Source organism: Artemia franciscana, chromosome 12 (assembly GCF_032884065.1).
Source record: "Artemia franciscana chromosome 12, ASM3288406v1, whole genome shotgun sequence".
Classification (NCBI taxonomy): Eukaryota; Metazoa; Arthropoda; class Branchiopoda; order Anostraca; family Artemiidae; genus Artemia; species Artemia franciscana.
In genome coordinates this window covers 14,589,912-14,606,399 of record NC_088874.1, presented here as the reverse complement: position 1 = coordinate 14,606,399, position 16,488 = coordinate 14,589,912, and the positions used below count along the sequence as shown (strand labels likewise).

The 16,488-nt window shown below is 37.1% G+C and overlaps 1 protein-coding gene across 1 annotated transcript; it reads right to left on the bottom strand.

The window, feature by feature from the left end:
- Positions 1–6,211: 6,211 nt before the first annotated feature.
- Positions 6,212–7,549, bottom strand: LOC136033443 (protein adenylyltransferase Fic-like). The gene has a single exon (XM_065714193.1). The coding sequence runs from the start codon at positions 7,547–7,549 to the stop codon at positions 6,212–6,214; it is 1,338 nt and encodes a 445-aa protein (XP_065570265.1).
- Between the last annotated feature and the right edge of the window lie 8,939 nt (positions 7,550–16,488).

Sequence of the window (16,488 nt, the reverse complement as noted above, 5' to 3'; positions counted from 1 at the left end):
GCCAACAGTTGGATCTAAAACAAAGCTAACAGTTGCTGCCGATTAAGCCAACAGTTGAAAGGAAAACTAATACATTTTCGGCGGGTACAACTACACCCAAAGCTGCAGACAATTAAGCCAACAGTTGGATCTAAAACAAAGCTAACAGTTGCTGCCGATTAAACCAACAGTTGAAAGCAAATCTAATACATTTTGGGCGGGTACACCGAAACCCAAAGCTGCAGACAATTAAGCCAACAGTTGGATCTAAAACAAAGCTAACAGTTGCTGCCGATTAAGCCAACAGTTGAAAGCAAAACTAATTCGGTGGGTACACCGAAACCCAAAGCTGCAGACAATTAAGCCAACAGTTGGATCTAAAACAAAGCTAACCGTTGCTGCCGATTAAGCCAACAGTTGAAGGCAAAACTAATACATTTTCGGCGAATACAACTACACCAAAAGCTGCAGACAATTAAGCCAACAGTTGGATCTAAAACAAAGCTAACAGTTGCTGTCGATTAAGCCAACAGTTGAAGGCAAAACTAATACATTTTCGGCGGTTACACCGAAACCCAAAGCTGCAGACAATTAAGCCAACAGTTGGATGTAAAACAAAGCTAACAGTTACTGCATAATAAGCCAACAGTTGAAAGCAAAACTAATACATTTTCGGCGGGTACACCGAAACCCAAAGCTGCAGACAATTAAGCCAACAGTTAGATCTAAAACAAATCTAACCGTTGCTGCCGATTAAGCCAACACTTGAAGGCAAAACTAATACATTTTCGGCGGGTACAACTAAACCCAAAGCTGCCGACATTTAACCCAACAGTTGGATCTAAAACAAAGCTAACAGTTGCTGCCGATTAAGCCAACAGTTGAAAGCAAAACTAATACATTTTTGGCGGGTACACCGAAACCCAAAGCTGAAGACAATTAAGCCAACAGTTGGATCTAAAACAAAGCTAACCGTTGCTGCCGATTAAGCCAACAGTTGAAGGCAAAACTAATACATTTTCGGCGGTTACAACTACACCCAAAGCTGCAGACAATTAAGCTAACAGTTGGATCTAAAACGAAGCTAACAGTTGCTGCCGATTAAGCCAACAGTTGAAAGGAAAACTAATACATTTTCGGCGGGTACACCGAAACCCAAAGCTGCAGACAATTAAGCCAACAGTTGGATCTAAAACAAAGCTAACCGTTGCTGCCGATTAAGCCAACAGTTGTAGGCAAAACTAATACATTTTCGGCGAATACAACTACACCCAAAGCTGCAGACAATTAAGCCAACAGTTGGATCTAAAACAAAGCTAACAGTTGCTGCCGATTAAGCCAACAGTTGAAGGCAAAACTAATACATTTTCGGCGGTTACACCGAAACCCAAAGCTGCAGACAATTAAGCCAACAGTTGGATCTAAAACAAAGCTAACCGTTGCTGCCGATTAAGCCAACAGTTGAAGGCAAAACTAATACATTTTCGGCGGTTACAACTACACCCAAAGCTGCAGACAATTAAGCCAACAGTTGGATATAAAACAAAGCTAACAGTTGCTGCCGATTAAGCCAACAGTTGAAAGGAAAACTAATACATTTTCGGCGGGTACAACTACACCCAAAGCTTCAGACAATTAAGCCAACAGTTGGATCTAAAAAAAAGCTAACAGTTGCTGCCGATTAAGCCAACAGTTGAAAGCAAAACTAATACATTTTGGGCGGGTACACCGAAACCCAAAGCTGCAGACAATTAAGCCAACAGTTGGATCTAAAACAAAGCTAACAGTTGCTGCCGATTAAGCCAACAGTTGAAAGCAAAACTAATTCGGTGGGTACACCGAAACCCAAAGCTGCAGACAATTAAGCCAACAGTTGGATCTAAAACAAAGCTAACCGTCGCTGCCGATTAAGCCAACAGTTGAAAGCAAAACTAATTCGGTGGGTACACCGAAACCCAAAGCTGCAGACAATTAAGCCAACAGTTGGATCTAAAACAAAGCTAACAGTTGCTGCCGATTAAGCCAACAGTTGAAAGCAAAACTAATTCGGTGGGTACACCGAAACCCAAAGCTGCAGACAATTAAGCCAACAGTTGGATCTAAAACTAATACATTTTGGGCGGGTACACCGAAACCCAAAGCTGCAGACAATTAAGCCAACAGTTGGATGTAAAACAAAGCTAACAGTTACTGCATAATAAGCCAACAGTTGAAAGCAAAACTAATACATTTTCGGCGGGTACACCGAAACCCAAAGCTGCAGACAATTAAGCCAACAGTTAGATCTAAAACAAATCTAACCGTTGCTGCCGATTAAGCCAACACTTGAAGGCAAAACTAATACATTTTCGGCGGGTACAACTACACCCAAAGCTGCAGACAATTAAGCCAACAGTTGGATCTAAAACAAAGCTAACAGTTGCTGCCGATTAAGCCAACAGTTGAAAGCAAAACTAATACATTTTGGGCGGGTACACCGAAACCCAAAGCTGCAGACAATTAAGCCAACAGTTGGATCTAAAACAAAGCTAACCGTTGCTGCCGATTAAGCCAACAGTTGTAGGCAAAACTAATACATTTTCGGCGGGTACAGCTAAACCCAAAGCTGCAGAGAATTAAGCCAACAGTTGAATCTAAAACAATGCTAACAGATGCTGCCGAATAAGCCAACAGTTGAAAGCATAACTAATACATTTTCGGCGCGTACAACTAAACCCAAAGCTGCCGACATTTAACCCAACAGTTGGATCTAAAACAAAGCTAACAGTTGCTGCCGATTAAGCCAACAGTTGAAAGCAAAACTAATACATTTTTGGCGGGTACACCGAAACCCAAAGCTGAAGACAATTAAGCCAACAGTTGGATCTAAAACAAAGCTAACCGTTGCTGCCGATTAAGCCAACAGTTGAAGGCAAAACTAATACATTTTCGGCGGTTACAACTACACCCAAAGCTGCAGACAATTAAGCTAACAGTTGGATCTAAAACGAAGCTAACAGTTGCTGCCGATTAAGCCAACAGTTGAAAGGAAAACTAATACATTTTCGGCGGGTACACCGAAACCCAAAGCTGCAGACAATTAAGCCAACAGTTGGATCTAAAACAAAGCTAACCGTTGCTGCCGATTAAGCCAACAGTTGTAGGCAAAACTAATACATTTTCGGCGAATACAACTACACCCAAAGCTGCTGACAATTAAGCCAACAGTTGGATCTAAAACAAAGCTAACAGTTGCTGCCGATTAAGCCAACAGTTGAAGGCAAAACTAATACATTTTCGGCGGTTACACCGAAACCCAAACCTGCAGACAATTAAGCCAACAGTTGGATCTAAAACAAAGCTAACCGTTGCTGCCGATTAAGCCAACAGTTGAAGGCAAAACTAATACATTTTCGGCGGCTACAACTACACCCAAAGCTGCAGACAATTAAGCCAACAGTTGGATCTAAAACAAAGCTAACAGTTGCTTCCGATTAAGCCAACAGTTGAAAGGAAAACTAATACATTTTCGGCGGGTACAACTACACCCAAAGCTGCAGACAATTAAGCCAACAGTTGGATCTAAAAAAAAGCTAACAGTTGCTGCCGATTAAGCCAACAGTTGAAAGCAAAACTAATACATTTTGGGCGGGTACACCGAAACCCAAAGCTGCAGACAATTAAGCCAACAGTTGGATCTAAAACAAAGCTAACAGTTGCTGCCGATTAAGCCAACAGTTGAAAGCAAAACTAATTCGGTGGGTACACCGAAACCCAAAGCTGCAGACAATTAAGCCAACAGTTGGATCTAAAACAAAGCTAACCGTCGCTGCCGATTAAGCCAACAGTTGAAAGCAAAACTAATTCGGTGGGTACACCGAAACCCAAAGCTGCAGACAATTAAGCCAACAGTTGGATCTAAAACAAAGCTAACAGTTGCTGCCGATTAAGCCAACAGTTGAAAGCAAAACTAATTCGGTGGGTACACCGAAACCCAAAGCTGCAGACAATTAAGCCAACAGTTGGATCTAAAACTAATACATTTTGGGCGGGTACACCGAAACCCAAAGCTGCAGACAATTAAGCCAACAGTTGGATCTAAAACAAAGCTAACAGTTGCTGCCGATTAAGCCAACAGTTGAAAGCAAAACTAATTCGGTGGGTACACCGAAACCCAAAGCTGCAGACAATTAAGCCAACAGTTGGATCTAAAACAAAGCTAACCGTTGCTGCCGATTAAGCCAACAGTTGAAAGCAAAACTAATTCGGTGGGTACACCGAAACCCAAAGCTGCAGACAATTAAGCCAACAGTTGGATCTAAAACAAAGCTAACAGTTGCTGCCGATTAAGCCAACAGTTGAAAGCAAAATTAATTCTGTGGGTACACTGAAACCCAAAGCTGCAGACAATTAAGCCAACAGTTGGATCTAAAACAAAGCTAACAGTTGCTGCCGATTAAGCCAACAGTTGAAAGCAAAACTAATTCGGTGGGTACACCGAAACCCAAAGCTGCAGACAATTAAGCCAACAGTTGGATCTAAAACAAAGCTAACCGTTGCTGCCGATTAAGCCAACAGTTGAAAGCAAAACTAATTCGGTGGGTACACCGAAACCCAAAGCTGCAGACAATTAAGCCAACAGTTGGATCTAAAACAAAGCTAACCGTTGCTGCCGATTAAGCCAACAGTTGAAAGCAAAACTAATTCGGTGGGTACACCGAAACCCAAAGCTGCAGACAATTAAGCCAACAGTTGGATCTAAAACAAAGCTAACAGTTGCTGCCGATTAAGCCAACAGTTGAAAGCAAAACTAATTCGGTGGGTACACCGAAACCCAAAGCTGCAGACAATTAAGCCAACAGTTGGATCTAAAACAAAGCTAACCGTCGCTGCCGATTAAGCCAACAGTTGAAAGCAAAACTAATTCGGTGGGTACACCGAAACCCAAAGCTGCAGACAATTAAGCCAACGGTTGGATCTAAAACAAAGCTAACAGTTGCTGCCGATTAAGCCAACAGTTGAAAGCAAAACTAATTCGGTGGGTACACCGAAACCCAAAGCTGCAGACAATTAAGCCAACAGTTGGATCTAAAACAAAGCTAACCGTTGCTGCCGATTAAGCCAACAGTTGAAAGCAAAACTAATTCGGTGGGTACACCGAAACCCAAAGCTGCAGACAATTAAGCCAACAGTTGGATCTAAAACAAAGCTAACAGTTGCTGCCGATTAAGCCAACAGTTGAAAGCAAAACTAATTCGGTGGGTACACCGAAACCCAAAGCTGCAGACAATTAAGCCAACAGTTGGATCTAAAACAAAGCTAACCGTCGCTGCCGATTAAGCCAACAGTTGAAAGCAAAACTAATTCGGTGGGTACACCGAAACCCAAAGCTGCAGACAATTAAGCCAACAGTTGGATCTAAAACAAAGCTAACAGTTGCTGCCGATTAAGCCAACAGTTGAAAGCAAAACTAATTCGGTAGGTACACCGAAACCCAAAGCTGCAGACAATTAAGCCAACAGTTGGATCTAAAACAAAGCTAACAGTTGCTGCCGATTAAGCCAACAGTTGAAAGCAAAACTAATTCGGTGGGTACACCGAAACCCAAAGCTGCAGACAATTAAGCCAACAGTTGGATCTAAAACAAAGCTAACAGTTGCTGCCGATTAAGCCAACAGTTGAAAGCAAAACTAATTCGGTGGGTACACCGAAACCCAAAGCTGCAGACAATTAAGCCAACAGTTGGATCTAAAACAAAGCTAACCGTTGCTGCCGATTAAGCCAACAGTTGAAAGCAAAACTAATTCGGTGGGTACACCGAAACCCAAAGCTGCAGACAATTAAGCCAACAGTTGGATCTAAAACAAAGCTAACAGTTGCTGCCGATTAAGCCAACAGTTGAAAGCAAAACTAATTCGGTGGGTACACCGAAACCCAAAGCTGCAGACAATTAAGCCAACAGTTGGATCTAAAACAAAGCTAACAGTTGCTGCCGATTAAGCCAACAGTTGAAAGCAAAACTAATTCGGTGGGTACACCGAAACCCAAAGCTGCAGACAATTAAGCCAACAGTTGGATCTAAAACAAAGCTAACCGTTGCTGCCGATTAAGCCAACGTTGAAGGCAAAACTAAATTATTTTCAGCGGGTACAACTACACCCAAAGCTGCAGACAATTAAGCCAAAATTTGCTAGTAAAACTAAGCCATTAGCTGCTGGTATAACTAAATGATCCAAAAATGCAGATATAGCAGCTATGCTAAGTCTGTTTTGGCCAAAATAAAGACATCTAGGGTTTGATCTATCTCTTGAGCTATGAATCTTACAAAAGGGTTGATATCACCAAGTACACCATCTCTTATGGCTTGAAAATATTCATCCTTCTTTTCTTTTTGTATTATTACGAGCGGATATTTGGCCTTCATTAAAAGGAAGTTCATGAGTAGCCTGGATACTCTTCCGTTGCCATCCACGAAAGGGTGGATGAATACCAACTTAAAATGAGCCAGTGCAGCGTACTTTATGGGATGTAGTCTTCTGGCTTCATCTGAGTTGAGCCACTTGATAAATTCCTGCATTCGGTTAGGAACTTCTTGGTAAGATGGACACTTACGACCACCAACATAGACCTGCCCACGTCGATAAACTCCACTCTCCTTCGGATTTACTAATCCCAAAACATGGTCGTGCAATTTTAAAATTACAGCTTCGGAAATTTGTTCTTGTTTTTTGAGTAGACTACTTCGTAGATAATTTACAGCAGTTTGGAGTCCAATGATTTCATTAACTTCCAAAACATTTTTATCGGATACGTCCTGACCTTCAAGCACCATACGTGTTTGTGCTAAATTCAAGGTATTTCCCTCAATAGACGCTGTATTTTGAATATATTTATATTCATTTTCAATTGATACTTCTCTCATCTTCTTTGATAATTCAATTGTAAGTTCATCTGGAACTATTAAAATCTTATCTTTTTTATTAGCAATTTGATGGAACAGACACTCGTCTAGTTTTTCTACTCTAGCCTTTGTGTTTTTGTAGTTTTCTAAAGCTTTGGGATGGCGAGGATTTTCGTTTAGTGCTTTTAAGTAACAGGAGTTGGCTAACATAAAGTCATTTTTTGCACCCTCTAGATATTCACCGTAATCGTTCAAAATATCTGGATGACCAGGTGCCAAAAATAAAGCTTGCTGGAATAAGTACTCGGCCCTTTCCTGTCGGCCGTTTTTTGCCATTTTGACTGCATGGTTTCTTGCAGCTATTGCCTTTGTAGTATTCTCCTCTTTTTTGACTTCTTTCACATTTTCTTCTTTTTTTTTGACTTCCTCATCGAGTGTTTGGGCTCTTTTTTCTGCGTCTTTTTGAGCATCTATAGCGGCTTCCTCCGTTTGAATTTGATCCTTCGAGACTGGGGAATAACTGGTCTTATCTTCATTACATGGCTTGAGTTCATTCTCCTGATTAGTAGATGAGCTCATATCTTCTCTTGGGTCTGATTTTGATTTTACATATTTTCCTAATGTCCAGCAAATTGCGCCACCAGCAAATACGGTTGAAGCGCAAATAGCGATACTTTTAATACTTATCATATCTTCTTGTATATTTTTGAAGTAATTGATGAGGAATCGCAAGTTATATATAAAAAATGACGTCATAATTGTTGTCCAACTATGATGTTTATGTGGGAATTGATGTTACTGCTTTATAACTAAAATGACGTCAAACTAACAATTATACCATGATGCATTCAAGAAAGAATATACAGTGAAAATGTCAAAATACATCGGAGATATATGAACCTCAATTGATCTTTAATGAACGTTTTTCAAAGAAAAGGATATTTAAAAAAATAAGCCATTTTAAAACCGATAATATTTTCGATGAATTTTATAGTTTATTTAGAGTCAGAAAGACAAACATATCCATTAAGTTAATTTGCGTTAAGGTAGGCGGGTAAAAATACTCCCCCTCCCCTGATAAACTATGAATATTTTTTTCCGCTAATAAATTATTAGGGTTTTGTCTCGCACTATGACAGCTGCTACAGTAAGACCGAGGTAATACCCAGTACTCAAACGGTATCTAATATTACATTAATTTCTGAGTAAAATGCATGCTTCATAGTCATAAAGACTAGTTTCTTGACCCTTGACATGATGGAGATAGTTAGAATTGGCTTAAAATTAACACTAGGGTAGTTGAAATTGACTGACTAAAATATTGGAATACTTTTTTATAACATTCTAACTCGAACAAAAGTCACCTTTAAATCATAGCCAGGGGTGACTTGAAGCACCCAGCCCAGAAGAGAGGACATCCCTTCATTTACATGATTCCTAGGTCGCATGATACAACTCATTAGGATTTATACATTAATCCCTTATTATTCATATTTATGTACGGAAACAAGCAAGAAGCTAAAACAAAATACCTCATGCTTAAATGCGTAACTATGAACTCCTATATTCGTACGGGTATATTGATAGATCTCTTCTTGAAAGTGGACAGCCGCTGGACAATCTTGTTTAAGTCAATAGTAGTGTGTGAAATAAAATAAAAATATGAAAAATATGACAGGGCTCTAACCTATCCAAGAAATCATTACAAAAATCTTCAGCAGGATTTTCTTTTCGCTAGCAAAATACGCTAGCAAACACTTTTAGCAAAAGGTCGCTAGATAAAGTAAATTTGCTGAACTGTAAACACTTAAGTCTTGTTAAAAATTTGACGAATCAAGACAGATCTGACCAAAAAGTCCAGATTTTTGTCAGATTTTTTTTTTAATTTGAGGCTGAAAATGCATCATATGCCCTTAAAAACCTCCTCTCATATCCCTCAAAGTATTAGTTATGTAAACCGAATCTTAAACAGAACTCCTTCAGCGCGTCATCAGGATTCTTCGAGATCAGGTTGGCAGTTTCATTTCAACCCTTCTGCCTTTTCGAAGACAATATGGATTTCTCAATGGGAGGCTAGGAGACAAATGTCACTCACGTTTTACTCCTGAGATCCTCATTTATCTTTTAGGCAAGATACCTCACTTCCCGGCCCCATCTCAGTGAGCTAAGAGAAGACTACCACTTTCAATAACATGCTAATGTTTTAATTTACATTTTTTTGCACGTATTTTAGCCTATGTTGGAACTTGGCTTCTTTTTTTAAACGTAAATGTCCCTTATTTCATTCGGATGGGTCCGAAGGAGTATTTGCCCTAACTCGTCAAATTAAAAGCAATATTTATTTACTGTTTACAAAAAAAGGTTCGTTGGAATTTGGCTTCTTCCTCTAATCACTTCGCTTGGATGGGAAATCTTACAGTTGCCACAACATCTTGTGTGCCACCGTTACTTCACTCTCTATAGTAAGTCAGTTTGATTCAAAAGGTTTCAGTTTGATCCAACAGGTGTCAGTGTCTTTTCTAAAGCTTCGGTGAAATTAAAATAGAAATATGGATAATAGCCATTGACGATGAAAAAAATGCCAAAAAAATTGAAAATAAAAACAATAAAAAAACATTGCCAATAAGAAAGGCTCCTTGAATTACGAAGAGTAGGAATAATAGAACAAAAACTCTTAAATAAACTTCATTCCCCCGGAAATTGGAAAGCTAAAAAGGGTACAGTTGATTTCTCTTAAAAAAAGAAAAAAATCAGGTCAATTCTTATTAAAAAGCTGTTTAAAATTAAGACCATATTCTATCATATATATGTATATATACATATACATATATATATATATATATATATATATATATATATATATATATATATATATATATATATATATATATATATATATATATATATATATATATATATATATATATATATATATATATATATATATATATATATATATATATATATATATATATATATATATATATATATATATATATATATATATATATATATATATATATATATATATATATATATATATATATATATATATATATATATATATATATATATATACATATATATATATATATATATATATATATATATATATATATATATATATATATATACATATATATATATATATATATATATATATATATATATATATATATATATATATATATATATCTATATATATAAAAATAAGTTGTCTGTCTGTGGATGTGTGGATGGATGTGTGGATGGATGTGTCAGGTGACGTCACCTGAAAAAACTGGATTAGGTGACGTCAAAACTGAAAAAACTAAAAAAAGGCAAAAACTACAAAAAAAACTAAAAACTAATAAAAAAAATAAAAAAGCTAAAAAACTAAAAAAACTATAAAGGTAAAAACCAATAAAAAACTAAAAAAAAAACTGAAAAAACTAAAAAAAGGCAAAAACTACAAAAAAAAACTAAAAACTAATAAAAAAAGTAAAAAAGCTAAAAAACTAAAAAAACTAAAAAAACTAAAAAAAGGTAAAAAACTAAAAAAAATAAAAAATAAAAAAAAACTAAAAAAAAGGAAAAAACTGAAAAATAAGCTAAAATAAAGGTAAAAACCAATAAAAAACTAAAAAAAAAAAGGAAAAAACTAATAAATGACGACACTCAAAGAGAAAGCGACCAGGACAAAAAACTAAAAAAAAAGGCAAAAACTACAAAAAAACTAAAAACTAATAAAAAAAATAAAAAAGCTAAAAAACTAAAAAAACTAAAAAAAGGTAAAAAACTAAAAAAACTAAAAACTAAAAAAAAACTAAAAAAGGTAAAAACTAAAAGAACTAAAAAAGAAAAAAATAAATGACGACACTCAAAGAGAAAGCGACCAGGACAAAAGGAATGTTCGATTAGCAATCAACAAAGCACCGGGACACAGGGAGTATAAATGACGACCAGGACACAAGTAAAAAAAAAAATTAACAAAACTAAAAAGAAGGTAAAAACTACAAAAAAACTAAAAAGAAAAAAAAACTAAAAACTAATAAAAAAACTAAAAAATCTAAAAATCTAAATAAACTAAAAAAGAAAAAAAAAGGAAAAAAATAAAGGAGAAAAACAAAACTAAAAAACGAATGTATATACAGACCGGTACACCGGGATACAAATGACGACCGGGACACAGGGAATATAAATAACGACCGGGACACAGGGACACAACTACAACGGGGACACCGGGGGAAACAGGGGGATATAAATGACGACCGGGACAAAAAAACTAAAAAGAAATAAAAACTAAAAACTAATAAAAAAAACTAAAAAATCTAAAAATCTAAATAAGCTAAAAAAGAAAAAAAAAGGAAAAAAATAAAGGAGAAAAACAAAACTAAAAAACGAATGTATATACAGACCGGGACACCGGGATACAAATGATGACCGGGACCCGGGACACAGGGAATATAAATGACGACCGGGACACAGGGACACAACTACAACGGGGACACCGGGGGAAACAGGGGGATAACCTGACAATCTATTTATATGCAAAGACAATGGGACAGCAAAGAATGTTGTATATTCGCAAGTTTTACGTAGTTAAAACCATATATATATATATCTATATCTATATTCACAGGTGGGACATAGGGACACAACTACAATGGCGCGTAACTATTATGGCGCGTAACGACTTACGCGCGCGGGGGGGCTTGGGGGGGGCGCGAAGCGCCCCCACCAACTAGGTGTTGGGGTGGCGCGAAGCGCCACCCCAACAGCTAGTATCATATATATATATAATCAGCATACGAGGGGAGCCTCCTATTCAATCCCTTAGTTTTTATGCAAAAGTTTTTAGTGCTTTAAAAAAGCTTTACAATTCCAATTAAACCCCCCTTGTGTTTCACGAGTCGCTCTTAGAGAATTGTGACAAAAAGTGAAATCTTAGCGTAAAGGGCGAAGAATTATAGAGGGGACTACCCCCTCATATATGGAACAATTTTTGTTCGTTTTAAGTTCAAATGTTACTACTGACTTTCCGTTGACAAAAACTTGAATAATTTCTATTTGTTTTAAGTTTCAATCTTGCTCCTTATTTTCAGTTGAAAAAAATTGCTTTGAATCTTAAACAGAACCACTTCAGCACGTCGTCAGGATTCTTCGATATTAGGTTGACTGTGTCATTTCAACCCTTCCACCTTTTCGAACACAATCAATTGGATTGTGGCACCCTTGAATAAAAGTATTTTTTTTTTCTTTTGAGTACATACTGTTTTGTTCGGTTCTGTTTCAGCTGTTTGTGCGTTTCAATAAATACCTGTCCGGGTCATTTAATAAAGCAGCTTTGTTTTGTCAGGAAATTAAATTGGTTTTATTGTCGTAATAAAATAAATTTTAAGAAAAATATTCCCTAAAAAGATAAAATTCCTAAAAAGACAGAATTCTTAAAATTCCTTAAAAAAATATTTTGAAACGGTCTCTTGTCCACTTTGGGCATCTAATAATAAAATAATTAAAAAGCTTCCCAACATTTTACCTCAGCCAATTCCATCAAGACCTTTTTAATTAGAACTTTTTTTTTTAAAGAAAAATCAACTGCACACTTTTTACCCGACCAGGCCCGGGGGAATGAAGTTTATTTAAGAGTTTTTGTTCTATTATTTCTACTCTTCGTAATTCAAGGAGCTTTTTTTATTGGCAATGTTTTTTTTTCATTGGCAATTTTTTTTGCACTTTCTTTCATCGTCAATGGTTATTATCCGTATTTCTGTTTTAATGTCACCAAAGGCTTAGAAAAGACAATGACACTTGTTGAATCAAACTGAAACCTTTTGAATAAAAAAATCAAACTGACTCACTATAGAGAGTGAAGTACCGGTGGCACAAAAGATATTGCGACAACTATTACATTTCCCATCCAAGCAAAGTGGATTTGGTGACATTTGGGGGGAGTTGGGAGGGGAAACCTAAAACTTGGAAAACACTTAGAGTGGAGGGATCGGGATAAAACTTGGTGGGAAAAATAAGCACAAGTCCTAGATACATGATTGACATAACCAGAACGGATCAGAAAAAATGAGGTATTTTTAACATACGAGCGGGTGATCGGTTCTCAATGAACTTTAATATTTAGAAGGATATCGTGTCTCAAAGCTCTTATCTGGACAGACCAGATCAGGTGACATTGGGGGGAGTTTGGGGTATGGGAACCTAAAATCATGGAAAACGCTTAGATTGGAGGGATCGGGATGAAACTTGGTGTGAAAAATAAGCAGAAGTCTTAGATACGTGATTTACATAACTGGAACGGATCCGCTCTATTGGGGGGGGGGGGTTATTTCTGAAAAGTTAGAAAAAATGACGTATTTTTACTTACGAAGGAGTGATCGGATCTTCATGAAACTTCATATTTAGAAGGTCCTCGTATCTCAGATCTCTTATTTTAAATCTCAACCGGATCTAGCGTAATTGGGGGGGGCAGTTAGGGGGACCGGAAATCTTAGAAGATACCTCAAACTGGATTGGAAGAATAAAAACCTCTCTAAGATACGTGACTGCCATAACCGGACCGGGTCTGCTCTCTTTGGTGGAGTTGGGGGGGGGGTAATTTTGAAATTTGAGGTATTTGTAACTTACGAAAGGGTGACCAGATCTTAATGAAATTTTACATTTAGAAGGATCTTGTGCTTCAAAGCTCTAATTTTAAATTCCAACCAGATCCTGTGACATTGGGGGGAGTTGGAGGGGGAAACCGGAATTCTTGGAAAACGTGAAAATTGGGGTATTTTTATCTTACGAATAGGTGATGGGATCTTAATGAAATTTGATATTTAGAAGGAATTCATGTCTCAGAGCTCTTATTTCAAATCCCGACCAGATCTTTGACATTGGGGGGAGTTGGAGGGGGAAATCTTGGAAAACACTTGGAGTGGAGGAGTCGGGATTAAGCTTGGTGGATAGAATAAGCAAATGTCCTTGATACGTGATTAACGGAACCATACTGGATCCGCTCCCTTTGGGGGAGTTGGGGGGAGGGGTTCAGTGATTTGGCGAGTCAGGTGCTTCTGGACGTGCTAGGACGATGAAAATCGGTAGGCGTGTCAGGGACCTGCACAAATTGACTTGATAAATTCGTTCTCCCAGATTCGACCATCTGGGGGCTAAAGGGAGAGGAAAAATTAGAAAAAAATTGGGTATTTACAACTTACGAGTGGGTGGTCGGATCTTAATGAATTTTGATATTTAGAAGGACATCGTGACTCAGAGCTCTTGTTTTAAATCCGGACCGGCATTAAGCCTCTTATTTTCCTTTTAAATCAATCTATTGATTCATAGGATTTTGTTAGAGCTCATACCATATGATCTCTTGGCTCTTAGCTCTTCTTGCCTCGTCACAAGTACCATATGAGCTCTTAGCACTTGTTCTAATACATGACAGAAGATCCTTTGCTTCTAATACATGTTGTTCGTATTGCTGCTATTTACCGTTATCCAGTGTTATTATTTAGCCCTGTATTAGATGATTCGAGTACGTGTTTGTTAGGTACGGGTTCTAGAGGCCGTAGACTATTTGTAGTTGGGCTTCTAACTACCCACAGATTAACAATGATATGCATAAAACACAGTCATCTAGGCCGTCTTTTAAATCCGAGTTTTTGAATATTACTTACTCAATTCAGGCAATGCAACTTTTCATAGCAAATTTAATAAGAAAAAGTCCCTAAAGGATATACAAAGTATTTTCCAGTTTTGTTCAATGGTTTATTTTTTAATGATTTATTCAGCATTGAGAAAAGCAGTCCCGCTTATTACCAACAAGCTAGTGTGAAGTAAGGATTAGTAGAGTATAATCACCGGAACGCACATTACCAGTAAATTAAGAATCAACTAGTGTCAATGAATATTCCCAGGAAATTACAAGTGGGTGAAACATCTGCCCGACAAGGACATTCTTTAGCAGTTTGTTCCAATGCAAATATCCCAAAGCTAAAGCCAATTGTTGGTTAAAAAAAAAAAAAAAAAAAAAAAAAAAACGAATTGCGCTTCCAAAATATATTTTTGATGTAATTCCAGTTAGAAATACATTCTTGAGCCACTGGGTTAATGCTAAATGAAGAGTTATTATTGTCACATAAAGGCTATAAATACAGAACCCCTACTTCTAGAAGCATTTGGCGATTCACTAGAGTTAGGGCTACAGCATCAGCAGCAAAATATCAGAAAAATGTTGCAGGTAAATCAATAAGAAAAAACCGAAGTCTTCAGCTTCCTCCTCTACTTTTCTTGATCCTGAAAGAAGTAGCCATGTCCTTGATATATCGAGGGCTAAGATATAAGAAGATATTTGCATCTGTTTCCGGCTATCCAATTTTAGGAGCAAATTCTCTAATTTCAGATCGACTGTGACTATATTAATTGATTTTGATGATGCTGCATTCGACAAACATCAAATCGACGAGGTCCTCATTCACCCAAAGGCAAGTAAAACTCCGCACACTGACGGATTTTATGGCTTTTATAGTTAAGGGTCTGGCCTCTCTTTTGACGATTTTGATTTTTAATCAATGTTTTTTGACAGGTGAGCCATTTGCACCGAAAAAGTAAACCTATAGCCCCTCCACGAAAGTGGGTCAAAAGATTACTTCGATATGCTTATAAACACGTCGGAGTCTAATGTAATATATTTAACTTCCACGAATGCAATCCAACTTACTTATATATAGTGTTGTACGATATTAGAAATTAATATCGATATATCGCATTAAATATCGATATCAACAATGATATTATTTCGTTTTTTCTTGTATCTACCGGTGGAGGTCGATCGGAAAAGATCCAACATAGAAAATTCTTTCATAAATGGCCGAGAAGAAGAATAATGTATTCAAACCACTGACTCATATATGCTGATACACAGCATGCAAGCTATATCCTTAAGTTGGCATATCCAGTTCTGAAACTACGTTTAGTGAGTGTGGACTCCCAAATGTAGGAAGGAACCTCCGAAAGGCTTGGCTAGATAAAATATCTTCTAAGCTTATAGGCCTTGCTCAGATCACACTCGTCCCGAATGTCACATACTTCAATCCGGATTTCTAGAAATTGTATATTACCCCTGGAAATCATCTCCAAGTTGAGAGTAAAATAGCAAGAGCTATGGATTGGTCCTTACTCCTTACTGGAATCTATATCGCAGATGCAAGTACCGTCACAGCCCCAATTATTCAGCCGCTACACAATCAAGCCAGTTTGTAGGGATCATATGACAGAGTTACAAGGCAAGCTTCGTCAGCAATTGTATCTGTCACGGCTTTCCAGATTTTCACTAAGGAATCTTTAGTTCAAAGAAAAACTTATCGACTCAAATTGTGGAAATCTTGTAGGTACTTGTGCATTATATGGTACACACTCGAGAATTTGGATGTACAGATCAGACAATAATTGGTTTATACCTGTCAGTATTTGAAGAAAATTAGCTTAGGATTAGTTGAAATCTATGTTGTAGGTATATTTTCATTAAATATTTAATACATAGAGATGGTATTTTGATTGGCTAAGGTTAAGTTAGGTATTTAATATAATACGGTTTGTGCGGCCCCTGCCATAATTCTTTGTTGTATTTTTCATAATTTTGTTACTAAAGTATT

Bases quoted from the DNA above. Each gene is read 5' to 3' on its own strand.
- LOC136033443 (XM_065714193.1), bottom strand. From the start codon at position 7,549: ATGATAAGTATTAAAAGTATCGCTATTTGCGCTTCAACCGTATTTGCT.